The sequence below is a fragment of the Lissotriton helveticus genome, chromosome 8, assembly GCF_964261635.1.
Source record: "Lissotriton helveticus chromosome 8, aLisHel1.1, whole genome shotgun sequence".
Lineage (NCBI taxonomy): Eukaryota > Metazoa > Chordata > Amphibia > Caudata > Salamandridae > Lissotriton > Lissotriton helveticus.
Window position 1 is genome coordinate 744,325,200 of NC_136069.1, and position 27,922 is coordinate 744,353,121.

A 27,922-nucleotide genomic window follows, 5' to 3' on the forward strand; every position below is an offset into this window, starting at 1 on the left:
TGCCTTTGGCACGCCTTCGGCGCACAATCGGCGCTCCCGCTGCGAGTTCGTGCGGTCACCATTTGAGGCTGAGTGGGAGGGAGGAGCAGCTGGGAGGCGGGAGCGGGGGGGGCACAGAAAAAGGGGGCATGGCCGCGAGGCCGGCGGCGGGAAGCGAAGAGCGGGGCAGGCGGCAGAGCAGGAAAAGGGCACACACTACGGCAGTATTACACAGAAAATAAGCACTAAATACAATAAGAATAACAGTAAATTAACCAACACAGCTGGTGGGACAGTACAGTGGGGCGGCAGCTAGGCAGGCAGACAGAACGGCAAAAACGAGGCTGCGAGCAGCAGCTGGCACATGAGGAGGCACACACACAGCTGGGGGCCGTGCGGCGCGGGGGTGTCCTGAGAACAGGTCACACTCGCCTGCGCAGCGCGGTCGCCCTTTAAGGACGAGTGGGAGGGAGGAGCAGCTGGGAGGCGGGAGCGGGGAGGACACGGAAAAAGGGGGCGTGGCCGGCGTCGGGAAGCGGAGAGCGGGGCAGGCGGCAGAGCGGGAAAAGGGCACACACTACGGCAGTATTACACAGAAAATAGGCACTAAATACAACAAGAACAACAATAAATTAAGCAACACAGCTGGTGGGACAGTACAGTGGGGCGGCAGCTAGGGAGGCAGACAGACCGGAAAAAACGAGGCTGCGAGCAGCAGCTGGCACACGAGGAGGCACACACACAGCTGGGGGCCGTGCGGCGCGGGGGTGTCCTGAGAACAGGTCACCCCCGCAACTTAGGATTCATCCTGGACTCCTCCCTCTTCATGTCGAAGCAGGTCAGCGCCGTCTCCTCCTCCTGCTACAACACCCTCCACATACTCCGCAGGATCTACAAGTGGATCCAGACTGAAACCAGAAGAACTGTGACATAGGCCCTCGTCAGCAGCAGGCTGGACTATGGCAACGCGCTCTACGCAGGCATCCCAGCCAAACACCTGCGTTGACTACAACGCATCCAAAACGCCTCCGCCCGATTGATCCTCAACGTCACCAGCCACAGCCACATCACCCCGCACATGAGAGACCTACATTGGCTCTCCGTCAACAAGAGGATCACTTTCAAGCTCCTCACCCATGCACACAAAGCACTCCACAACACCGGACCGGCCTACCTGAACAACAGACTCAGCTTCTACACCCCCACCCGCCAGCTCTGCTCCACCAGCCTCACCCTCGCCACTGTCCCCTGCATCCAACGAAAGACATCCAGCGGCAGATCTTTCTCCTACCTCATCACCAAGAACTGGAATGCCCTCCCGACCCACCTACGGCAGACCCAAGACCTACTCACCTTCAGAAGACTCCTCAAGACCTGGCTCTTCGAGCAGTAGAGGCCCCCTCCACCCCCCCCCTCAGTGCCTTGAGACCCTCACAGGTAAGTAGCGTGCTTTACAAATTCTTTGATTGATTGATTGATTGATTGATTGCTACATAGAGAAGGCAGAACCGCTTAGCCCTCGATCACGGAGGTAAAGAATGCATGCAAGCGAGGTGCTAGTGTGTCATCATATGTCTTAAAGAACTTAGCCGGGAGCCTGTCTGGCCCCGGCGTCTTCTCAGATGGCTGAGCTGACAGCGTGTCCCATACCTCGTCCAATGTGATAGGGGAGTCCAATGACAATTGGTGGTCAACATGGCTAAGTCGATCGCATCTAAAGCTACACTAATTTGCTGGGGAGTCCCTTGCGCTCGAGATCCATAGGGGGAAGCATAGTGACAAGTCATGGCTGTGTGCACTTCTAATTGCGTGTTTTGCATGAGCCCAAAGTCATCTTGTATGGTGTGTATAGGACTGCGGGATGTTCCTGATGAACAAGGTAAGCAAGAAGCTTGCCTGTCTTATCTGCTGTGGCATGTGTATGCACAGAGTGAGCTGAGAAATCATGGCATCTCAGTTGTTCTAAAAGCATGAGTCGCTCGATTTGCATGGCTGTGAGCTTCGCCCTAGCCCCACGTTGGGTAACTGAGAGGAACTCCTGTCGAAGGAGATTCCTTTCGAGGGTAGTCAGGGTGGTGTCCAGCTGCCTACGCTTCTGACCTACAACTGTAAATCATAAAAGCTGTCTCCTGATCCCCATGAGCAACCAGTAACTGCAATATGTGTTGAACAGCCACAGTTCTTTGTCAGCCTCTTTATTTCTCAGCATGTTCAATAAAACATTTGCTGAGGTTTCTAGTATTCCTCAAGGGTCGAATACCATGGCAGAGGGAGAGCTTGGAGGCCAGCCGTTAGTGAGCAAGGCAAATGAGGAAAAAAAATAGAACATCTGCTGTCTTCTGTAACATTTGTACATTTTGACTGTGAAAAGTTATTGAACTCTACCTCACAAAAATACATTCAAATAATATACATTAATATTTTCCTGTGTGCTTCTATGATTGGATGTTTACTTTCAAATTTTTATAGAGATTTATTTTCCTATGAGTGTGTCCTTTGAGCTTCTGAGAGGGATCTGCAGTCGTCTCCCATTCTAAATCAAGCACTTACACTGTATGTTGGTGTGTGGCTCAGAGCAATGAACAACCCTTTTTATGTCACTCAGGGCCCGATGTAGGTAAAACGCATTTACCGATTTTAAAATACCGATCCGTACCGATTCGGTATTTCAAAATCGGAAAATGATATGTAGGAAATAATCATCGGAAAAATACCGATTCGGTAGCATTCGGTATCGAGAGTCGATACGTACCAATTCGCCAACTACCGAATCGGTATAGGCCGGTTCGGACAAGTCCGAATCGGAAAAAAAAAAATGCGGAACCAACCGATTCGGTAAACGCCGAATCGGAATAATAAATACGCCCCATGGGCCGAAAGGCCAATAGGAAGGCATTATACATTCCGAATCGGTATTTACCGAACACATTCGGAAATTACCGATTCGGAAAATACCGATTCGGAGAATGCCGTTTTGCCGAGCTGGTTGAGTGACACTGAAGACATCAGCCAATGAGCTGTAAGCACCCTCCCCCACAGGGTGTGGCAACCCAGGCAGGTGCAACTCATCAGAACTTTCTGGAAAGCTGCATGAGTTGAGCAGACACAGAGAGAGCAGCATTGTGAGCAGGATCCCTGAGAGACATGGACACCAGCACAGAGAGCCAGAAGGCAGGGCGGAAGCGCAATCCTAAATTCAGCACCATGGAGCTGCAAACCTTGGTGGAGGAGGTGGTGAGGGTGCACACCCAGCTATATGGCAGGCAGTCCCTGACTGTCCCGGAGAGCACCAAGAGGAGGCTGTGGCTCGACATCGGGGAGAAAGTCAATGCAGTTGGTGTCACCCACAGGAGCCTAGACGACCTCAAGAAGAGGTTTTATGACATCCCTGGCGTGACCAAGCGCAAACTGGCCGACCTGCACAAGCAGGCTGGACTCACTGGAGGAGGAACAAACCGTGCGCCACCCCTCACTCAGCTGGAGGAACTAGTGGCGACGACCATCGAGAGGGCCAGTGTCGTGGGCATTGGGGACCTGGATAGCTCATCCCGAGCTACAGCTACAGTAAGAAGCATGCGCAACTTGACACACCATACCAGACACCTCCCCTACAGACCCAATGCACAGCCAAACCCCAGGCCAGTACAGCTAGCAACAGACATGAGCAATGCATCGTGCTAAATGTACTCAGCAAAAGTTACCAATAATGCCACAGCAGAAGCATGAGACAAATAACTGTAATACAGCATCAACGTGTTTGTAATGAGATGTGCAATGCTTTAATAGTTGTGACTGGAACACATTAGCACCCACTTGACAAATGCTTCTTTGTACCTAGGGGCACCATCAGGCGGGGGAGCAGCATCAGCTCCAGCACCAGCTCCAGCACCAACAGCCAGTGCGGCAGTGGCAAGCACCAGTGCAGCAGCACAGGAGGAGGAGGACAACAGCTGTGCCCTGGCAAATGAGGAGGACACAGGACATTCCCTCACAACTCCACACTCCCCCCGACTGTCTCAGTCTCAGTCGCCCTCATTGGTATTCTCCCCGGACAACACACCACCACAGAGCCACCCTGCACCTGCCACTTCCCCGGCCCGGAGGAGAATAGTGGCTCCATTAGTCATCATGGAGGGGGCAGCGGGTCAGGCTCCTGCACAAGACCCCGTGACACCAGCGACACCAGAGCACACACAGCAGGGCAGCAGAATTCCACGTAGGCCACGTGCTACCAGTAGCCCAATACCAGCACCGGGAGGCAGCGTCTTCGCTGGGCTGGAGACCAGCATGGTCACAATACAGAGGATGCAGGCGAAATCCATCCTGGCCTGCCATCGCCAGTTGCGCCTGCACAACCTGCAGATGGGTGAGATGACACAGGGCTTCAAGACCTTCGTTGACAGCAACAAGGACATAGCAACATCAATTGGCCGAATGACCACTGCCATCACCCAGCTCTGCACCAGGTTGGATGACCATGAGCTGAGTCGTCGCAGGGATGCAAGAGTCACGAACAGGTCACTCACCCGCCTTGCGGCTGCGACTGCCCAGTCATGCCAACGTGGGGCAAACATGGAGGCCAGTCTCACACAGTCCATGTCCGAGGTCACTAGGGGCATGGGCCGTATAACAACAGCCATGGAGACACTACTCATCTCCAACACCGCAGTGAATCCCGTCCTGGGCGAGGCTGGGGACAGCAGCAGCCGCAGCAGCCCGGCCAGCGCTGCGTCAGAGCCGCGCCGGAGCACCAGGCGCTCAGCTGAGGCTGCAGGGCATTCTGAAGGGGGTGAGGTTCATCCCAGTGGGCCTGCTAAGCGCAGCAAAAAATAGGACTGCCACTGCGGGTGAGGCAACCCGGACATTGGACATTCCTACCCCTTGTTGTTAAACTTTTCTTTTGTTGCACATCAGTGCAGTAACGTTGATGCAACATTATTAAATTTAATTTCTGAACACATACATTGACCTGTTTGTGCATCTGTACTCACTCAGAAATAGTTGTCTGTGATCTCCTGACGCCTGTATCTGCCGTCAGATGGTGCAGAGACTCCAGCAGGTAGTGGTAGTGGGACAGCATTGTCATCGTCGGGGTCCTCGTAGTCGGATAACTCTACCTCAGTGCCTTTCCTGACTGCAAGGTTGTGCAACATTGCACAGACAGCAATAATCTTGCAGCAGGTGATGGGGGTATATTGCCTTGCACCTCCGCTCTTGTGCAGACATCTGAACCTGCTCTTCCAGATGCCAAAGGTCCTTTCCACTACGTTCCTCGTGCTTTTGTGTGCACGGTTGTACCTCCTTTGGCTGGGTGTTGAGGGGTTGAGGTAAGGTGTGAGAATGAACGAGCGTAGGGCATATGCACTGTCGCCTGGAAGGAGAAGGGGTAACATTACTCACATGCATACATGTATTACACACTGCAATTTTGGTAATGGGGGTCTGACACTGTGTCTTACCTAGGAGGTATCCTTCGCCAAATTCCCCTGCCATCAGCCGTGCATAAATCCCGCTACTCTGGAAGATATAGGAGTCATGGGTACTCCCCGGAAACTTTGCAACCAGGTCAGTGATCACACACTTGGCATTGCATATCACTTGCACATTTATGGTGTGCCGTGACTTCTGATTGCGGTATACGTATTCGGTGTCAGCAGGGGGGCAAATCGGTATGTGTGTGCCATCTATGCAGCCAATGATGTGGGGGAATCTTGCCATCTGATAGAATTCAGCTTTTGTCTGTGCCAGTTCTGCATGGGTGGAAGGGAAGGAAATGTAGTGGGCCATCCTCTGGATCATGGCATCAAGGAACTTGTGGAAGAACCTTGACAGGCTGCTCTGGGTCACCCCTCCTGCCACAGCAACTACACTTTGATAGCTGCCAGACGCCAGAAGATGTAGGCAGCATAGCACCTGCACCTGCACAGGGATTGCATGTGCCCTTGGGGTGGTGTGCTGCAACAGGGGTTGGAGGTCCCTGATGAGGTCTCTGATGGTGTCTGCCTCCAGCCTGTACCTCTGTAGGATCTCTGGATCTGTCAGCATGCACAGGGTCACCCTCTGCCTGTACACCTGCTCCTGTCTCAGCCATTCCCTCTCACCTTCCTGCTGTAGCCGTAGCCGTCTAGCTATGACATAGAAAGCTGCCATGTTGCAAGTAGAACTGCATTTTGGGTCATTTTTTATAGGTTGCACCTGGTTACCACCTGATTCCAATCCATGGTAATTTCCGAGTCAGAAATACCGATTTTTGAGCAAAATCGGTATTTCTGTGCTTACCTACATCTCAATCTTAGGGTTTTCGCATGGAATCGGATTTTCACCGAATCGGAATATATACCAATTCGGCGATTTTACCGATTCGGAAAGTCACCGAGTCGGTCGGATTCCGAATCGGGAAAAAGTAGTAATCGGAAAAAATCTCCGATTCGGTAGATTACCTATTCGGAGATTTTTTCCGATTCCTACATTTTTCCGAATCGGAATCCGACCGACTCGGTGATTTTCCGAATCGGTAAAATCGCCGATTTCGCAGGATTTCGGCCTCCTACATCCCGTTGTCTGTATTCCGATCGGTAACGGCCGAAAATACCGATTTTCGGCCGTTACCGACCGACCTACATCGGGCCCTAGAAATGCTCACTGAAGTGGTCTTGTTTCAGTAAGGCAATCTAAATATCCTTGACAAGTACTGCCAAAATGACATTTCATTAACATTTCAGCATTTTTCAGTTTAGAAATGACAAATGAAAGAAGATTTTTAATCTTTTCATGATTATCTCCATCACTAATAAGCTTGCAGAATGATAGCCTCTGCTAATGGCTTTGAGCTATTGTTTTATTTTCTTTTGTCCCAAAAACGTTTCACCAGACTACTTGTTAAAGTCACCTCTCACCTTTGTATATTCCATTCCAGCCACCAACTTGAATATTTCCTTTTCTGTCCTCCAAATGCGCTCCATGGTCAGAGGCAAAGTAGACCAGCGTATTGTTCTTCAGTCCTTTTTCGTCTAGAGAATTGAGAATTTTCCCTGTTTGAAAGAACGCAATTTACATGTTAGATTGAAGATGTGGCATCTGAATTCTGCATGAAATGCAAAAAAATGCCTTGGAACAATTCTTCATGATAACCAATGGAATGAATCATATTAAGTAACTTGCCCTCTATCGTTCTTTCAAGAGGTGTTATAGGTAAGTGCTCTACAAAGTAATTTGTGCATCAAAGTTTTGTGAGCAGTAAATTATTGTGAGCCCACCTATGTGCCAATAGGTCAATTCATAAAATAAGGGACTCGTAGAAGGTTGCAGACCAATCTGCAGAATGAATATGAATTACAGCAATTCGTAACCCACTACAATTGGCTGCAATCATAGGGATGATGGTCTGCAAAGGTGATTACTTTTTGTTGTTTTTAATGCAGCCAGATTTCTTTAAGGGAAACAGGGCTGTATTTATAAAATGAAGTTTTGTTTTCATAGAAGTTTCAAGGAGAGTTCGTAGTGATACCCTGAACTGCTTCCTATTCCCCTGAAACCTTTACACTGCAAAAGCCGTTATTACTGTTCTTAAAAAGAAGAGAGAACCCTGCAATCTTTGCCAGAATCCTGCCTTCTGCTGCCCACTAGAAGACCTGCACTGGAGAGTTGGGGTTAGGTCTACTCCCCTGCTGCTCATAAAATTTGAATGCCTAATATAGGCTGGTGCGAGGGCATTAAAGGGGCCCATAGCAGTTGACCACCATCACATTTACACCCCAGAGGGTGTGACTTGGCCTACTATTAAGATCAGGACTTCTCTGCGGGAGGTCTGCCTAGGCCGGAATCTGAACCAGGGAGCCTTGATAATGTGCTATCTGGAGTGGCATGGTTTACCTGGGCTGCTGATGCCCATCTGATTTTGTCCTAGCTATGGATCCCTTCATTGTGGGCATGTGGCCAGCCCAGCGGCCAGTCAACTGCTTGCCCACACATCCATGTACCAGAGGGGAGTTTGGATACAAATGGGATGAAAAAAAAAGATACAAAACTGCTGACCTAGTTTTCCTGGGCCCATTACACAAACCAGTCTACTTCATGTTAATGTCTAAGAAATGTCATCGAGAAAATAAATCACTTGTTACCTCTATTGTCCTCTGTTTATTCTGTGCTGGGATTGGAGTCAAGACACTGGCAGGCAGGGCGTGGGAGACTGCAACAGATTCTTGACTGACTTCCACTTACCATCCTAGTCGACTACTGGTCATCCAGGACAGATTGCAGAGAGATGGAATTTACTGGCTTCCATTTACATTTCTTAATGATCTCCTTCGATTTATGAGGCAAAGAACCGGTGCACCAGTGGCACCTTTGACTGGGCTTAACTGGAGTGTAGATCCACTACCTGGTGTTCTTAAGATAAAACAGATGAGCAAGTTCACTCATTGTAAGTACAGGAACAATGGGGAATGGCAAATCAGATGGCCCAACACAGCAGGCCAAAATTGATATATATGCCAAGTCATCTCAGGGAAGCACTCAGCAGATTGTGGATGGCTCAAACTATCAATGCCTCAGCAAATGCTATCCTGAAAGTTTTCTAATACCCATGCCTCCCTGTAGGGAAAAATTGGTCAATGGGACTTGAAGGCTCTCTCCTTTGTCAGGATCTTTTTTATGTGGTAGATTGTAGCACAGAAGCAAAAGCCTGCATCTCACTAACAGATGACACTGTCACTACACTAAAGTATAAAGTGACACAATTAGTCTCATTTTCTACAACACCAAGTGCCTAGAAGAGAGAAATGAAGATTCGGAGGAGAGAGCACATGTAACAACCTCAGAATTGCTGGTATGTCAGGGGGAGTGGAAGGATCCGGTCTGAACAATCTCTCCTCTCTTAGCTCCGGACTTGGGTACCACCAGAAACCCCAACCCTATTCTTTATTATCAAAAATGCATGAGGTACTATTCCGGAGCCCTTCCATCCATCCAGTCACCAAGGTGAAGAATAGTGAGAATTCCCAACTTTAAGGAATAAAATGCTATAATATGTGCTTCTTGCCAAAAAGGAGAGCGATTTTACAAAACTATGCATGTCATACTATTCCAAGAATTTGCAAGACTAGTCCAGCACCAATGTAGAGATGAGAAAAGATCTTGAGGGAGTGGTCCGCAAACTCAAAGCATGGACACAATACTGAAGTGATCTGGAACCCCTATTCCTTGATAGGGCAAAATCAGGGGGGAAAACGCGTTGTCAACATACCAGAAGAACTTCACTTGGTCAATCGGAATACGAGCATCCTATATATAGAGACTGACCAGGAAGAAGGGTGTAATTCAAACCCGGAGAGCCTCCTCATTTTTAATGCAAAGAACCCTCTTACAACATAACAGCTAATTTTCTATTTATAAAACCTTTTTCTTGATGATCCTTTATGCTGCCCATAGTCGTGGAGGGATCAACAGGACACACTGTACTGGTTTGCATCACGTAATTTATTGGACTGAAGAGAAATGAAAGAAACAGGGTACAAAGGGAGTAAGTTCCATTCAGTCTCTCAGTGGGTTTAGCTGTTGGTGACTGGCCTCCATTTTTATTCAGGTCATTCAGGACTCCCAAGTTGAGTAAAGGGGGGAAAAAAGAGAAAATAACCCAAAAAACAGAGGATTAGTAAAAAGGGGCCACTCTTTCTAAGAATTTCACCAGAGTGCCACAACTTCTGCTTTAGAATTCACAGAAGAAGCAGATGAGGTAAGTACTTCAATTCAAGAAACAGTAACCAATTCCAAAGAAACTGGAAGACCAGAAAAATATGATACAGGTGAAACAGTTTTTGGCAAAGAAAAACTACTGCCTACCCTCCAATACATTATTCAAATACAACGGATTAAAATGAATACTGCTTTACTTGAGAATAGGTCTGAAATTGACTTGGTGTCAATATCGCAACACCAAGTTGACAAGTGGTACATAATACTAGAAAAATTTAGATTGGATGTGGTGTTACTTACTATTGAACAGCTTTCAAGCATTTTGAAGAAAATTGAAGTGACCATTTTACAACTTAAACCCACATTACAAACTCAAACTAATGAAAGGGATTAGAATAAAAGTTTGGAAGAAATCTATGTTATAAAGTATTCTTGCAAGAATGAAATCAATGAACACCAGACATTATGCATTGAAAGAGCACATACAATGATTTAAAATAAGTTAATAGCGGGCAGTAGTTTTAATGAATAAATGACAATATCATCAGAATCAAGCTATGCAGATGATGTTCAAAGTGATGGAACAGAACAGCTGCAACACCAGTTGTATATCTAGGAAACACTTAAAATGTTGACACAGTTATAAGATCAGTTACATGTGCAAGTAGCATACTACTCAAATATTCACAAATCCTCTCTCAAAGGCATGTTCCAAAAACATGGAAATATTGAGTGGGCACTATAAAAAGAATGTTTTGGATTCCAACCGAAACAGACAATAGCGCTTTGAAGGGGAAGTTTATTTGCATAAATTCATTCCAGCACAACATTAGAAAAAGAAGCCCAAGCATTAGTTTACTGCTCTCGGAATACAACAACCAAAGCTGGGTCTAAATATAAGGGGGCAGATTTACAAGCCCCTTGCGTCACTTTTGCGTCACTTTTAACATGGGAAAACTGACGCAAAACTGGCGCAAGGGGCTTGTAAATCTACCCCAAGGAGTTTACCTCTAGGTCTCAATGTATGCCTCCAATTAGTCAAAGTTGTGGACTGATTTATAACTGCAGTGTTGAATGATCCAAAGACTGTCTATTTTGGCAAAGTAATAAAGAAAGAGGTGCCATTGAGAGGCTCAGTAAGAATCCAAAAATTGTCTCAAAAATAGTAGACAACAGCGGTGCATTTGTACTTATGCACTGTGATTGTTGAGAGAAAAATATAAGAACATTTTTGTGGTAACAGTAAAGAAACTTTTCTTTGAACAGCCGAAACAATTTTAACAGAGCAACCTAAACATTATTGAGCACAATCTTGAAAAATGCGACGGTTTTGATTTGGATCACGGAGATGACAAAGGGACCGAGATAAACTTTGAGGGGTGGTGCAGTGTCCAACATGATGGCAGAGGACATTACCTCCGCCATGGCAAGGGCACTTCGCCCACCAAATTTAGAGAAAACTGCCCACTTTGTGGCTGTCTCTGTACACTGAAAGTAACTGCAGTTACAGAGGTTCCTTTCATTGCACTAAACGTTTGCTGTGTGGCTGCCATCAGCTTTGACAGCTATATCCAAATTGTTGACATGTTTTGTCTTTGAAAAAAAACTCCCAAAGAGAGAGCTTGAGAGATGATGTTGGGTGCCCCCTTTCTAGAGACTATAGGTACCTTGATCTAAAGTTACTTTGTTGAAAATAGCTGTACTGCCTTGAGTAAAGCTATTGAAATGGATGCCTTCAAGGTAGTTGTATGCCGTCACTGTATAGCCAATACTTGGGGCACCAGAATAGCCTTGACCAGGAGCATTATGAAGACGAAAAAGAAGATTTGTGAAGCTGGAAAGCTGTTGAGTTTATCATAAGGAGCTTAACAACATGCGGAAACTGCACTGGGAATAGATGCAGCATTTGGGGCATGTCGACTATAGGTCCCAGTGACATGCAGAAGGAGAAAGACTGGGGCATATATTAGCTTGGTTATTGCAGTTGGAGAGTCCTAGATCTGTGATGGGAGCTATGGATACACAAGTTGGATTGATGCTTAGCACTCAGGTTGAGATCAATGGTGCCTTTACAGATTACTATCTCTCATTCTACTCTGCTCCGCTGGAGCCAGACCCCTGCAGCTAGAAGAAATTTGGGCTTCTATATTCTAAATTACTTGGAATAACACTCCAGGGCTTTAAGGGTTCACATGTTTCAGAAAGTGTTAGATATGTACCATGCTTCTAGACACAGGGACGGTCTACCGGAGCATCTGCAAGAGGCGCTCATAGTGCTTCTTCCAGTGCAGGGGAGGGTTCCCATGGAGGTATAATCATACTGCCCTGTTTTGGTACTAAACACCGATTTTAAAATCCTGGAAGAAACACTGATGAATCGTTTGTTCCCGATAGTCAAGAAATTGATCCACCCGGATCAAAATGAGTTTTTAATTGGAAGGTGCACATTTGATAACATTCGGTTTCTTCTCGATCTGATGGGCGAAGCTGCAATGCATGCTGATAGGCATCTAGCAGTGTCGCCATACATAGAAAAAGCATTTGATACCCTTGGTTGGGCTTTCCTTATGTCAACGCTGGAGGCCACGAGCTTGGGGTCTGTAATACTCCACTGGATTCAATTACTGTTTTCTGACAAGCTGGCTAGAGTTAAAACCGGTTCAGGGATCTCAGAGCATTTCACTGTGAATAGGAGCACGAGGTAGGTCTGTTTTCTTGTCCCCACTTATATGTGAGCTTATCATTCAACCTTTGGTATACTTGCTGCACTCCAGGTGCACAGCATGGGGAATTCTTTTGCACAAAATCTAGTATATATTTTTGCTTTATGCCGATTGTGCGCTTATCTACATTTGGGAGCATTATAGGGTTCTCCTGTTTGTTTCCCTTCAGTTACTGGGCTCCTGGCAAAAGAGGTGGGTTAACACATGGCAGGTTAGACTTGGACTATGACACCTTCAAATATATTGATATTGTCTACCATACAGACAATTAATTGATTTAATGAAATTTGGACAAGGTGTTGTCGGCATCCTACTGGTCTATTCCCTTCTGGACTAGTCTGCTGCTTTCCCCACTGGGTGTTTAGTGGTGGCCAAAATTTGGATTATGGGCAGAAAAAAGGTGCCACTCAGGGAAGTACAATGGCCCCATTTGGAAGGCGGCCTAGAGCCTCCTGACCTTCAATTGTACAACACTGTGGCTCAATTACACAATGGCCAATGCGTTTGTGTGTGATGTGTCCCATCCAGAGAAAATGGCTATAAAACAGGTGCTACAGCGTACTCCCATCATTGATTGGTTGTTGGCTCCTGTGCATTTTCACCCGGGGTTGGGTAGGCTTGTGACCAATGCAAAGACCTGTTGGGAGAGGTACGTGTAGAGGCATGGATGTGGTGGTGGAAGTGGTTTGCCTGCAGTTGCCTGAAGGACATCACAGCAGAGAATGACAGCAGCCTGTGGCTTAATGCTGAAGTGGCCACTTGGGGAACTTCTGAATGAGAGTGTTCTCCACACATTCCCAGATCTGCAGGCACACTATGAATTGGATGCTATATCGGACTTACAATGCCTTAGTGTTAGTTCTGCGCTGGTTGCGAGGATCAGAGCATGCTATGCCCAACGTGTCCATCATACTGTGCGGTTTGTTAATGCATTGACTGAGCAGAAAAGCAGTTTCTGTCTTGAACTCTGCAAGATTGGTGCCGCACCCATCTGACAACCTGGGTATGAAAGGAAGATGCAAGGCTGAATTGGGCCTGGAGCTCTCCGGCAAACAATGGGGTACCATATTGGCATATGACAAGCAGATGTCATGTAATCCCAGGCTGAAGTTCATGCAGTTTAACTATTTACACCCAGCTTCTCTTACCCCTTATAGCATAAGTGTGACGTTCCCACAGGTGTCTTCAGACTGCCCAAGACGTATTTATCCAGATGCCGTCTTTCACCATATATTTTGGTCGTGCTAGAGTTTGGCGTGTGAGTAGGTAAAGCTTATGGAGATGATAGCTGAGTTGATGTCATGCATCCTGCTCAAATGCCCCATTTGTACTTGTTGGGTCAACTACCTCTAACAATGAAAGACAGACACACACTTAGGTTTCTGGACCTGGCGTTGATCTTGTTAAAGCGAAGTATTGCAGTCACCTGCAAGAATTATACGTGTGGGAATGGCATTCTGTTTTTGCTAAAGAGGGTGGGAGAGACCTGACCCATGCTATATGGGACAGTTATTTTCTTAAAATAAAGGTGAAAACAGGCGACATACCACCCTGAGGTGGGAATAGGGGCTGGACCACTGGTGGTGCATAGCAGTGCTGGACAAGGCTATGGTCAACGCGCTGCAGGGTGGTGCTCCCCTGATGGGAGTGAGCTGGGTTTGGTCACTGGGGTGTTGCTAGCTCAATTCAGTTTTGAGTACGGTGTGGGTGTTGGATGTTACTTTTGATGACGGCTTTTTATGGCACTGCCTGCGGCTCTGCAATAGATTACATACTAGCTGCTCCCTCTCGTTATTATTGCTCCTTGACCTGTTTTACAAAAAATGCTTGTACTTGACCTGGATTCTTTTTGTTAATCGAAGTCAGGTGATTGTGTGGTTGTTCCTCATTCTTGGTGTGGTGCTTCACTGTGCATTTCAGTGTGATTTTGGTACCCTCATATTCCATGCTTCTGTGTCACCCTCATGCTAACATGTTGGCTCTTGTGATCTGCACATTGTTAAAATCAATAACGAGTTTTTTTTATATTATAGATTTAGTATATTTAACTTCACATAAATGGAAACGGATGATGTGTACATCTTCAAGGTATGTAGATGTGCAATATAGTCACCTTAGCTACACAACATTTTGAAGTGTTCTGCAATTTTTATTACAGCACAATATTGTATCACTTGACATTGTAACATACAACTCAGTGGAAGTACTGTCAGCCATGCTTTCTCCTTTAGCTTAACTCCCAGAGGTCTTAGCTGCTGTTTCTCAAAACCTTTGATAATGCCAACGCTATATTTTAACATCTATGTGCACTCCTGGGCGAAGCTACTCTCTCTGGCTATGAAACAATGTTCTCTGCATGTGAATGAAACAAATTTGATCTTTATGTTGCCTCCATCTCTCTGAGGAACAGTTTTCTTCCCAATGTTGCTTATCCACTAACTTCATGAAACTCAATCTGAAAAAGAACTCCACAGACTTTACTACCTGACGTGCGTCCTTCAGGCCACAACACATGTGCCCTTCTAGTAATATAGGAAAGGGTGTTGCATAACTTTGGCATTTATGTTGATCTCAGACTATCCTTGATCTCAGACTACCTAGCTGAAGGTCTAAAAACAAGTTCTGTCCTTCATGAAAAGTCAACATCTTATGATCATGATTGATGCTTCTGTCCGATTTAGATTAGATTATGGTAAAAAAATGTATTGCCATCCCTGAATTTTTTTTACAACACCTGCAGTTAATTCATAAGTCTGACAACGGCATGAACCCATGATACTCACAACTTGAACACATTTCTACCAGACTTAAATCCCTAGGCTTCCTGCCTGTCATGCCATAGGTCTGCTGAAAGCCATGGTTAACGTCAATTGGGCAATTCACATGAAAGTCCCTGAAATCAGGGACACACAATTCAATTTTTTTTTTTGTATTACTTTATTCGGTTAAGCAGCAATAACCATAGAAGTACACAACATAAAATGCATTGCAAAGAAATGTCATACATGATACATCATAAGAAGGCAATATTATACATAGAGGCTTATTCAGATTCGTCCATACAAATAGATTTCCGTAATATAAAAACTTTAAAAAAAAATTCTGAGATAGGTACAACAGTTAATACCATGTCCAGTCTCTGCAATTCTAAAAATGCTGGGCGGCATCGATTAAAATTCATTTCCTTTAAAATCGGGATAATCAGTTTCCTGCGTGGCATTATATAAAATTTACAGAAAAATAAAATATGCATATCAGATTGGGCTGAGGAGTCATCGCATGGACAGTCAACTAAATCATGAGACCAACTGTTCATGACAGGGAAACTCAAAAGTCTAAAAAGGATATTTAACCTAAAACGTGTCAGGACAAACCTCTCATGATTAGACATGTACAAGGTTAAATATGGCTGTAATTTGTCCTGAGTTGATATCAGTTGGTGTAAAAATACAGTCTTTTTCTTTACTTCCTCTTTAGCTCTTTTCTCTTCAAGATACTCCATGCATTGTTGTTTCAATAACTTCCTCTGGAGATTTACCATTGTGAGTGGATCATCATAATAATTTTGGCAATCAATTTCAGAAAGAAAGTGTTTCACGTACAAAAGCCATTTGATCCTACTCACATGTTCTAAGTTTAAAACGTCCGTCAGAGTTGCACGGTTCAATACACACTCATTGGTTGTCCAAACCCTATGCCAAAGAAGTATAGGTTGGATTTTAATTGTATCTTCAATGTGTGGCCAAGTTCCGTGTGGCAAATGTATGTCGAGACACTCTCAGGCACAGCTAAGATGTGCCTCAAAAACATATTTTCCACTATTTGGATGGAATTTGTATTGGCATATCCTCAGAGACCTGAGCCATTAAGAGCCACTGATATACAAGTCGCGTTAAAAATTGTTTAGATTTCCCTGATTGGTCTTTTACCCAGTTTTTTAATAACGTTTTTTAGGGCCATTATTGATTTCGAGAACAGGAGGCTTCTTGCTTTGACAGCACTTGCCCATGTACCACACTCATGGAACAAAATACCTAAATAAGGGAAGGTTTTTGTGGAATCCAGGGGACTGTTGTTTATAGTAAAACACAAACAATTGAAGAAGGGTCTGAGGGAAATTTAAAGACCTGCCCAGTTCGTATCCCCCTAACTGTAATCCTAACAACAAAAGAACCGGGGGTCTATAACGGAGCTTCAAGTACTCCGAGCTGCTGCAAAACTCCTACATAAGTGAGTTAGGCGCTAATAGAGCTACATAAGTCTCTATATCAGAATGTGTGCCAGGACAAACCTGTCGAAGGACCTACTGAGATTGTTGGTAAGACCCGTACAGAGATGTGTTGGATTCCCATCAAATAGGTATGTAGATCAAGTGTTCTCATTTGGTCATCCAAAAATGGGGTGGTATGTCTCTTGATCAATGAGACCCATCCATCGCCCTTACTCAATTGGGTTGCACCATCAATCGCTAAGGTACCCATGAACAAATGATAAAGATGGGATCGAGTGCAGTGCAAAAATCAAAAGATGTGTGAGTTAAAAACAAGGGGTAAAAGGATCAATAGGCGAAAAACTCTAATGTAATTTGTCCTTTCCCTCAAACAAACAAGAACAATGCAGAGGAAGCAGTCTAAACATATAACTGCATTTACATAAAGTGAACGTAACGACAATCTGTAAAGGATATACATAAATAGTCCAAAATCGTGTTCCTCTGTACCAAACGGTGCCTCTTACATCTGAATAGTACAGGGAGTGTACCTCACCTCTCCTGGAACCCAGCTCAGGAAAAAGGAGGCCCCGCTCTGTCCGGCATTGTCTCATCGCAGGACCCGAGCTTGGTGAAAGGCCTTCTATTCAGATGTAAGAGACACCGTTTGGTACAGAGGAACACGATTTTGGACTATTTATGTATATCCTTTACAGATTGTCGTTACGTTCACTTTATGTATGCAGTAGCTAATGCTTAGAACTCTGGCCCTGAAGAAAGCCATGGGATCTTGTCCCACCCGGCTGAAAAATGTTGGCCTTGTAAATGCAGTTATATGTTTAGACTGCTTCCTCTGCATTGTTCTTGTTTGTTTGAGGGAAAGGACAAATTACATTAGAGTTTTTCGCCTATTGATCCTTTTACCCCTTGTTTTTAACTCACATATCTTTTGATTTTTGCACTGCACTCGATCCCATCTTTATCATTTGTTCATGGGTACCTTAGCGATTGATGGTGCGACCCAATTGAGTAAGGGCGATGGATGGGTCTCATTGATCAAGAGACATACCACCCCATTTTTGGATGACCAAATGAGAACACTTGATCTACATACCTATTTGATGGGAATCCAACACATCTCTGTACGGGTCTTACCAACAATCTCAGTAGGTCCTTCGACAGGTTTGTCCTGGCACACATTCTGATATAGAGACTTATGTAGCTCTATTAGCGCCTAACTCACTTATGTAGGAGTTTTGCAGCAGCTCGGAGTACTTGAAGCTCCGTTATAGACCCCTGGTTCTTTTGTTGTTAGGACTGTTGTTTATATACATAATTTTCCTCCGTCTACTCCTCCCTGTACCAAAAAACATGGAGAATGTTTTTGAACAATTTATTCTTAGATCCAGATTTGTCATAAAATTATTAAAATATGTTATCAGAACCTGTAGGGCAATGGGTGTCCGTGCCATTATGACCGCATCATCTGCATACATGAGTGCAGGGATCGATCTTTTACCTACCATGGGCATATCCCTGCACTCATGCAACAGGGTTCTTTCAAGGCCATTAATATATACTAGAAATAAAAAGGGGGCCAGGACACACCCCTGCCGTACCCCACGGCCTATCCCAAATGATCAAGTAAATTCTCCATCCTTCCCATAGCGCACAACTGCTGTGGCACCAAGATATAGTTCCCTCAAGAAACAGATAATATTTTCTTCAACCCCTACATTTTCTAATATTACCCAAAGTTTACTGTGGGAAACGCAATCGAATGCTGACGTTAAGTCAACAAATGTAAAATAAATACGTTCCCCCCTCACTCTGGTATATTCTTGATACATAATAAATAAATTTAAACCCTGCTCTATTGTTCCAATTCCCTTCTGGACGCCGTATTGCAGGTCGCTGATTATCTCATTATCCTCTGCCCAGCTTTGGAGTCAATTGATAGAGACCAAATAAAGCCTTACATTTGATCAATCAGTTTTTTATTGTGTGTTGGTAGAGACCAAGGAAAAGCTTAATTTGGTGACATTCATCTTATAGCTAGCCACAACCACATACCTAATGAACTCTGGTAGAGATTGTTTTCCTCCCTCTATTTCTGAACGCCTGAATCATGATGACATTAACATATCAAACCTTTTGTTACTGCCATTGTTAGAAAAATAAAACACTTTTACTTGTACAGCACTTTGTTCAATTTTTTTTAAAAAGTGAAAATTTTTCCATAGCTTGCCAATTTTGCCAAATACCTTCAGAGTAAAGAACAGTTCTCAAGTTAGTTACAATGCCCAATATGGGAGAAAAAAATATGCAAATTCGCATTTTTATTTATGGTAAAAATGTTTATGAAGGATTGTAGGTAGTAAATCTTTTTTTGATTAATCATCCTAATCCTAAAAGATGAAAACATAAAAACTGCATAAATACATTAAGAACTTTAAAACATACAAGCCACCATACTGATCTCAGATCACACATTCTAAAAGCATTTAGCGGACAGTTTAAAAGAAAAACAGGGCAAGCTATATATCTAAATATAGCAATTAGGAATTCATAATTTTATTCCAGAATAGAGCACCTTTTATATAAGGAGAGATCACCAACATTACAGCATATTCAGCTAATAACTGCAGATGTAAAAAGACTGACCAGAATTGACGAAACCCTCTGGTTTTTAAAAGTGGTGTTATATACCTTTTGTACAGAAAATCTGAAAATCTGCAAAATAAAACCAAGTGTATCAAGTTTTGAGGGGAACAACAATAACAGGGACATACTAAAAGTGAATGGGGGTCAACCTTATTCGGGGGGGGGGAAACAGCTTAGTGTGTGGATAGAAGACAGGCAACATTTTGTCAGTAATGATCTATCCCAAGGATGTCTAACAAAGATAGGGTTCAATACCCGAAACTGTTTTCAAAAGCAAAAGGGATCTATTAGTGTGTTTCTCGAGCGCCCTGGCTTCCCTCTCATCATTTAGTTGATTTTAAAATCACTCCCTGAGAAACCTCCGATCCAGTGTTAATTTTTAAAATACTAAGTGCCAGGGCCTAGTCAGGAGCCACTGCAGCTTGCACCACTCATTTTCCCTAATCACACTGCCAATAACAGCATCAGCACAGCTACCATCCACCACACACTTAGCAGTGGGACCATTAAGACTATTCCAGGACCCCATAGCTTTAAGAATTTCCTGCACCACAGGTATTAGTCATTTTAATGTATATTGAATCAACAAACAAATGTTGTTGTGCTGTTCTCTAATTTAGGGCTGTATGCCTAATGGTGGCGCTCTTTGTCTAAATGCCGGTGTTGACAATTAAGTGCAGTTGCTCAGCACCGGAAAGCACTGGCTCATATCCCTTTTTTAAGAAACTGCGACCTATAAAAAAGGTCCAAGGCAGTCTAGGGACTGAGCAACAGTTATAATTAATGTAACCATGCTATCTTGTGGCCACACATAAACCAGAGGCTGTCCTCAATCACATTCCTGTTAAACTTAAATTTCTCATAAAACCACAATGAAATCCACAGCAGCAATGGGGCCAATTTAACATAATCCTCCACAAAGTCCAATTCCACTTCTACGTGGATAAAAAAGATGCACTATTTATGCACAGACCCACAAGTTTTCTACAGAATCAGTCTTGTTCCTGCTGGGTAACCTTACAGTTATGGTACCCCCAAATTGCAGCACCATATGTCAATATAGGGAGGAATTTCATTGTGTAGATTAGCAATAGGGGGAAAATGGGTTTATTACCAATATAAAAAGAAAATCTAAACAAGGTACTACAGGCTTGACTAAATCTAGAACAACAATTGGATATCCAAATAAGCCTACTGTTTTGTTGGTTGAATGACACTCCCAAATATGGAACAGTAGGCACTCTAGTAATCGTTTGCCCCTTTATGGTTGTAGGTCTAGTTTTTGAGAACTTCCTCCCACACACCATAGAGTGAGTCCTGGGAATGTTTGTATCCAGATACAAGTCTTCCATAAAGTTGACAAAGAGATCAACTAATAGCTAAAGGTCATTTGCCATTCTGGCAATCAACACTACATCATCAGCGTAGAGCAGGGAGGTCACACTAACTGACTTTACCTTGAGCAGGTATTTTCCGTTGGCAATCAAACAGGTGTTCAGGCTATTTATGTATAACAAAAATAGAATAGGTGCCAACATATAGCCCTACCTTACCCCGATGGAAGGCTAAAACTTTGAGTGCATTCCCCATCCAAACCATATGTGACACAGGCACAGGATTATACCTAAACTTTCCCAAACTTTAAAATGTGCTTAGCACAAGGGAGGAATCATTTGTGCTTAAGAGGCTACATGGTAAAACCAACCAGCAATTTGGAAAGATCAGATCAATAACAAATGTCCATGCTTTAGCCTGCCATCATTTGCAAGTAGATGATTCAGTTCCTTTTCTAGTCATGTTTTTTACATACATAGCTCTCTCATTGCTTCTTTCATTCCTGAAAGAGTCAAGACAGATGTGTTATTCACTTGTGCTCATCTTGCGCTCCTTTCCCAGACTGCACTCTGAGATAGTCCATTCACTCCACCAAGGATCAAGTAAATCTCCACCCCCTAAGAACCTATATGCACTAGCCGACATTTGGCATTTGGATCCTACTGTTTGATTTTGGTCCTCCAGCTGAAAAAGAATATTGTACTAAACAGACAGATGTGACTTGGAGGGCCCGTGGAATAATTCTACTCCATTACACGGGTCTATTTTGTTGCTTTTTTTGTATTAGCAACTGCTGACTCTCTTAGCAACAAGGGAATTAGATGTTATTTACAGAAGGTCTGCCAGGAATGTGGACACTTTTGCAGACTACATTACGTATTTCAACTATGTAAAAGACATCATAGGCAATCAATATCAGATTGTTCAGTGGATATTCACATACAGATTTAGCTATTCTCTAATAATGTGTTTTGATAGCATTTTTTGCCAAAGCTAGTGCAAAGGGGTTGAAATACCTATTTTGCATTTGAAGCAACTTCTGCTATATAGCTGCATGAAACATGCACTAAAACTCGTGTTACAGCTTAGGTGCAAATGGAAAAAACAACTTTCACTACTGCACCGCATTTATGGAAATTCATGCAGCGATACGGCTGAATGACCAAAGTTTATGGTATGACACCTTAAAATGGTACCCACTGGATGCAGAGCATACGTATGGAGGCTTGATTAGCAAAGAGGTCAATAACATGAGATTCCTGTAGTGAACAAAAGGTGAGGGAGATAGCAAAACTATGGAGTTCTTTGACATTTGTATTGTTGTGTAGTTCTTCCAAGCCTATATAGGATCCTTGCATTTATACAACAGACTCTGAGAATGGTGTCCAGACTGATTCCAGACACCCCCACTGGGTATGTTCGCCTGTATACCAGCTAGCTCACAGTGCCACTATAAACTTCTCTTACCAAGGAGAGAATAATTCCTGGCAACTATCGAACATGACAACTCTGTCCCATCAGGGATCGTGGAACAGTACTGTACTTTTCGCTAAGTCACTCATGCTCACTTTGTCTCAGAGAAATGCACAGAATAAAATGGCGGGGACGTTTTCCAATAAGCATTTATTGAACCAGCATCATTCTAGAGTAAAACCGGTGTGCTGAAACAACCATAAGACAGAAACAGATATAAATGATTATAAGCACCAGTAGAGTAAATGGATGGTAGATTCCTACCATAATGCTAAAATAATGAATATATGCAAGCGTATAAATACATGACAATAATAATACGTACTCCTATGGTGCTGGAGTGTCCGCATGCAGGAACATTAGCATCTCACATCAGTGTGTCAGCATGGAAGTCTTTCTCCTCTGCCTGCCCCAGCAAAGATATGGTGTATATATACCTAAAAGGTACTGTCAGGGGTTCTACCTTGGTATGTCTTGTGGGCCAAGAATGACGAAAGGGATGACCCTTATACATAGTTATTATGCAGAAGATGGTAATCCTGTGGTGATTCTGAGAATCCTCATGCACAATAAATGAGGCTAGTTTTCTGGGAAAACCACACAATATTTATGCAGTACCTTAACTAAGTAAAGGGTCAAATCCAAAATCTTATGTAGTATGTTGGCAGGGAAAATGTAGGTGAAAGGTTAGGTGACTACCCATGCCTATATTGGGATACATTACAAAACATAACACCCCTCTAAAAAATTTTATAAAAATTGCTAAAACTCTAAAAGTGCTTTAAAATATGTTTGAATATATGGCTTGAGTGAATGAGAGCCTTTGAAAGCCATGGTACTATAATAATAGAAGAGAGGAAGAAAAAAAAATGTTGTTTAAAATTCAAATTTCGATTGTTTTGGAAAAAGGCTGATTACTTCCCAGCACACGAAGAGCCAAATGTTTGTGTGTCCTGTGTGGGAGACGCAACATCGCTGCTGCTTGCCTTCACAGACGATGGTTCCTGTAACACCTCACAGATCAGGTCAATTGATCAAAGGTGATCTTTTTCAGTTCCTTTAGTCTATGCTGGGGAAGCCTTTGAAATATCCAGAGCCTGTGTGTCTGTGGAGGAGCCAGTATCCGATCCAACAGGAGCTGAAGCATCCCATGGTGGCTCTAAGAATGCTGACATCAACATTGGAAAACGCTGGGGATACTGCATCGTGGGCCATTAACGGGTCCAGCAATGCAGCCACATCCTGTGGTGCAACCGATGAAAGTGTTAGACAGAGGTCCAACATGCATTCTTGTCCGCAGAATAGGGAGCGGAGGACAGGCAAAACAGAGTCAAACAAGACTGTTCGAAATGATAGGAACCAAGACTCTCTTAGTTCCCGAAATCGAGGTATGCCCAGATGGAGTACCATGCGTTCATGGTAACATCACTCCAAGAGCGTTTTTTCCATCTCCTTAGTGACTGGGACATCCATTGCGTAGCAGAAAATATTAAATCTGCATTCCCGCAACGAGTAGCAAGATCAGGCGATGTCCTCCGAAAATGCTTTCGAATACGGCGAATATAAAAGTTGGAATCACTCCGAAGACTGTCTGCAAGGTGCTTTGCAGTCCAGAACCTATGGTCTTAAAAAGGTGTATTTCACCCTTCGTAGCAGACATGTTAAAGATACGCTGTACCAATTCTCCGAAATGGAAAGGGCAGTTAGTTCGTACAAGGGCCTGTATCTCAACTGAATACCTTGCACCCTGGAGATCAAAAGTCTCTTGGGGCGAGGTTAAGGGCATGTATTTCTGTAAAAGCATGGCTGTCATTTGGCTCAGAGTATCAAACCATATAAAGGATACATTTAATGAAGGTCATAATGGCATGTCCCTGACTGTGCAGGTCGGTGTAACCAATACTTGCCTACAACAAGTAACCCTGGAACTTACAGTGGCAAGATATGCGATTCCTGGAAGCATCCCACAACAACTCTGATAATTCAATATTAAATAACTCCCATTTGAGAGGAGCCTGAACACTGGATTAGTCACAGCAGCTGGGGAACCTTTCAAATGACAGGATAAGTTAGCAACTGAATAATTACAGGCCCTGTGAAGAATAAAATCCTGGCTAATGAGAGAACCACTCAAAGAATTCTCACAGTCTGTACAGCTGAGCAACACTTCTGTGTCCCTGTTCCTGCATCTAAATCTGTACGGTAATTCCCAAGATTCATGGATGAACTCCCTACCCATTACTTCATATCTGCCTACCTGGTGGTGTTCTAGGCACTATTGAAACTGGAAAGGTGTTAAAGGCAATGTTATAAGGTCATGAATTAACCATTCTGTGGAGGGTGATTCTGCCACAGTGAATGGTAATCGGTCTAATTTTTCAATGCACAGCATTGTATAATTCACATCCCTTTGTGGCATTGTTATCTGCTTTTCAGTCACATTATTTGCAGAGAACAGAGACGCGCTGTTGATATATTGCAAGGGCACATAACCATAACGTAAGTTTTGTAGCTTCCAGCTTAACAACATAATAGAACGTAACTGTGATTGTCCGTGTTGTAAGATGGCTAGATCATCTTCCACTATATCTATAGCAGAAGATACAATGTTGCCCAGTGAATAAATCCTGGATGTTAATGTAGTCATACCATTATCAACCACTGCTAATGCCTTTTCTAGGTTAATTCTGTCAATTTCATGCAATCTCTCCACAGCTTCGTGTTGAGAGAGTTTCCAAATTTCATTGCAAGTGGCATATGAGAAGCGTTTGTTATGACGTGGCTTACAGGAACCTAGCAAAAAATCCCTTGAATCCATGTCGTCTGACAGTAGGGATAAGTGCTTCATCTGAAACAGTGTCGAGGTTTTTAGTCTATTTAGGCATGACTTCCCAACACTATATGATGTCACCACGCCCGGATGTTCTCATTGTACAAAGCGCAAGTAAGGCGTGTGGATACTAAACCCTTTGGTGGTACCCCTGAATCTTGACTGACACCTATTCGTGTCTACAGGCCAAACTGACCATCCCTTCCAATTGGGGTCAATTGAATTGTGTGAAATACCCTGCATCATGTTATCTAGTGTACCCTCACCAATTTCTGTGTAATTTTGCCAACCATCAAAGTGGGAATGCAGGGGAATATTTGGTGTGTTCAAATCCTTAATCTTGGCTAACCCAAGACAGGAGGTTTGTTGCACAGTGTCATTCAGGAAAATGATTTGCTGTGGTATGAGGCATGCTCTAAATAGTGTCTCTGTTTCCTGAACTTGCCAGCCCCTAGTACCCAGACAGATTTTATGTCAATAGTGTCCTTCCATAAGTCAAAACCCTGTTCAGATAGTTGGGCAATAAAGGGTGCAGAGTATATCTGTTTCCTGTTAGTGAGCATACTTTTCTTTGCAGATGTAGGTGCAAGATTATCATAGTATGAGCAAGGATCTGGTGGATTAAACCCAGGAAAGTAAGCAAACTTCTGTGCAAACGTTTGTGAACTACCTTTCAGTGGTGTTGGGCAATGTTCCCATTGGTGATATGTGAAAACATTACGTGGTGCACTTGTTTTATGCAGAAAGTGAGAACCGTAATGTTGAGAACAGTACATTGTGTCAAAATCAATATTGCCATCAAACATTTCATTCTTTGTAAATGCTGCAGATAGTTCTAAATCAGACAACATATTATTTACAGTTTCAAAATCCCAATCATCAGAGTATGTACCAGAGGTGATGATATCATTTAAAGAAATGTTATAGACGTGTGGCATTTTCAAAAGTTCAGTGGGACCAAATGCATCATATGAAACCTTATCCCAAACTATTCCTTCAGGAACTGGCACTGCTGTAATTTTCACATATGACAGGTCTCTTTGTTCACGCTGAAATGAAGTATGAGGTTTCAGTACCAAGTTCACATGTGATGCTGTGGAGCATTCTGGAAGATAGTGTCCATTCACAAATAAGAAAAAGACAGTCACTAAACCTATCCAAAACAGTAGGAAAAGTATTCCAGTGATTATGCAGAGTTGTAGCCATAGTGAGACTAGGCATGTCCTTTTCAGAAAAATTTAGAAATCAGGAAGTTGCTTTTTGTAGGAAACTGGAGGTGGCGGTGACTCAGGTTCACTTGGATCCAGAGAAAAAGTGTCAAAATCGATGAAGTAGCCAGATGCAGTTTGATCTATCTTTGGTAGCTCAGCAGGTTTTGAAGAACTGGTAGGTGTCTCCTGTAGAGGCATATTGATGAAGATGTTGGTGGTAGGCTGAATTGATATCCGTGTTTCATTTGAGTTTTGATCTTCCACTGCAATAGAATGAGTTTCATTTCATTGCTGGTAACTATTACTTTGTATTGTAAACTCTTCAAATGTTCCAAGTCTTTCTGTCTGAACTTCCTGTATGGTAGCTAGAGGAGTGCGGCGGCTACCCAGGAGCCCACCAGACCTACTATTCAGTATCGGCCACATTGGATTGTGGTTTTAACAGATCAATCGAGATGAATCTCTTTTCTTTATTGCTGGCAAGAGGTGGAAGAAGTACTGTTTTTGTTCCTGCGACAGTCAGGACTGGTACAGGCTTTCTGTAGGATGGCCCTGTGAGAGGGACGGGCGGAAAAAGAAGCTAGGAGCTCTTATGCGTGGACCTATTTTTGCGTATTTATTTATATCTTGATGTACAAATAACAAGATAAACACAGGCGGGCCTTGTGGGTGTTGAGTTCAGGCTGGCGCTGATCTTCCTCTGCCGGGTTTTTCTCTTCTCCCAATGGGTGGTGTTGACGTTTCCCGGGTAGCGTGTAAAAAGAAGAGACAGAGGCGGTAAGAGTATTTGTTACCTTTTGTTTGTTGGTAAAAGGGTACCGTCACCAGGGTGGTAGGGACACCGAGTGCACTTAACGGAAAGGTAGTGCAGGAAGTTAGGGGGGGTAAATATTGCTATTAAATGTGAGAACACAAAAATGATAGAACTGTCTTTAGCTTGTTCCTTACTTCAGGAAACAAGCTTCTATTAAGGCAATGAGAACTCAAAGATCTAGGATGCGACCATAAGAGTGACTACTAATGGGAACTATGACACGCAAGAAACAGAATCTCAGGGCTATTACTTCTTAGTTTATGCCCGCTTTCATTCCAGTAGAAGAGTTACTGAGGGTCAGATAGTCTGGGCTGCAAAAATGTCACAGTGCCCCCACTCCCCTCCTAAAAGCAATATGTGTTAAAACTAAAGTAAATCCCAGTACTCGTCCTCCCACTATGGTTAACTCCCCACCCCCTGGCCCAATTCACGTACCGCGTATGCCGCAACTCTCCAGAGTTACGGCGGCATACAGGTGTCCTCCAGGGGCGTCCACTAGTCCTCCGTCCAGACCTCCGCTTCACCAGTGGCGATGTCATCCTCGTCTTCTTCGGACACGGCGTTGCTCCTGGGTCGGTCCTCCTTCGGTTCGGTCTTCTCTCTTGGCAGGTTTCCCTTGTCCGTATTCAGTGCATCCTTCTCGTCCGTTTTCGGCATGTTCTCCTCTCCGTTCGTGGCATCTTCCGGGTTCTCCCCTTTTCGAGCCAGGTCAACCCTTCTAATACTCCAGGTCTCTTCCCATTGGCTGGTTCCCTTCCCTGGGTGTTCCTGCAGGGAAGAAGAGCCCGGTTAGTTAACCCTTTCTTGTCCAGGCCGACAGACGGCAACTTGTCTGGAAAACTCCGATGGGGGCTTATCACGGGGGTAAAGGCGGGCTCCTCCTCACAGGCCCAAATTCTTTCTTGTCCACAATCTTCAGGTTCCTCTCCTCAGCAGAGGTTTCTTCGCATTTGTCCAGAAGGGATCTAATTTCATGGGATCAGGGTCCCA

The 27,922-nt window shown here is 44.0% G+C and overlaps 1 protein-coding gene across 3 annotated transcripts in view; it reads right to left on the reverse strand.

Annotated features, from left to right (window-relative positions):
- Positions 1-27,922, reverse strand: part of LOC144772898 (arylsulfatase D-like) — a 734,130-nt gene that overhangs the window by 139,529 nt on the left and 566,679 nt on the right. For all 3 annotated transcript variants that reach the window (XM_078657571.1, XM_078657574.1, XM_078657572.1), the window contains one exon: positions 6,876-7,010. In XM_078657571.1, coding sequence (XP_078513697.1) covers positions 6,876-7,010 — 135 coding nt within the window. The remainder of the gene's footprint in view (positions 1-6,875; positions 7,011-27,922) is intronic.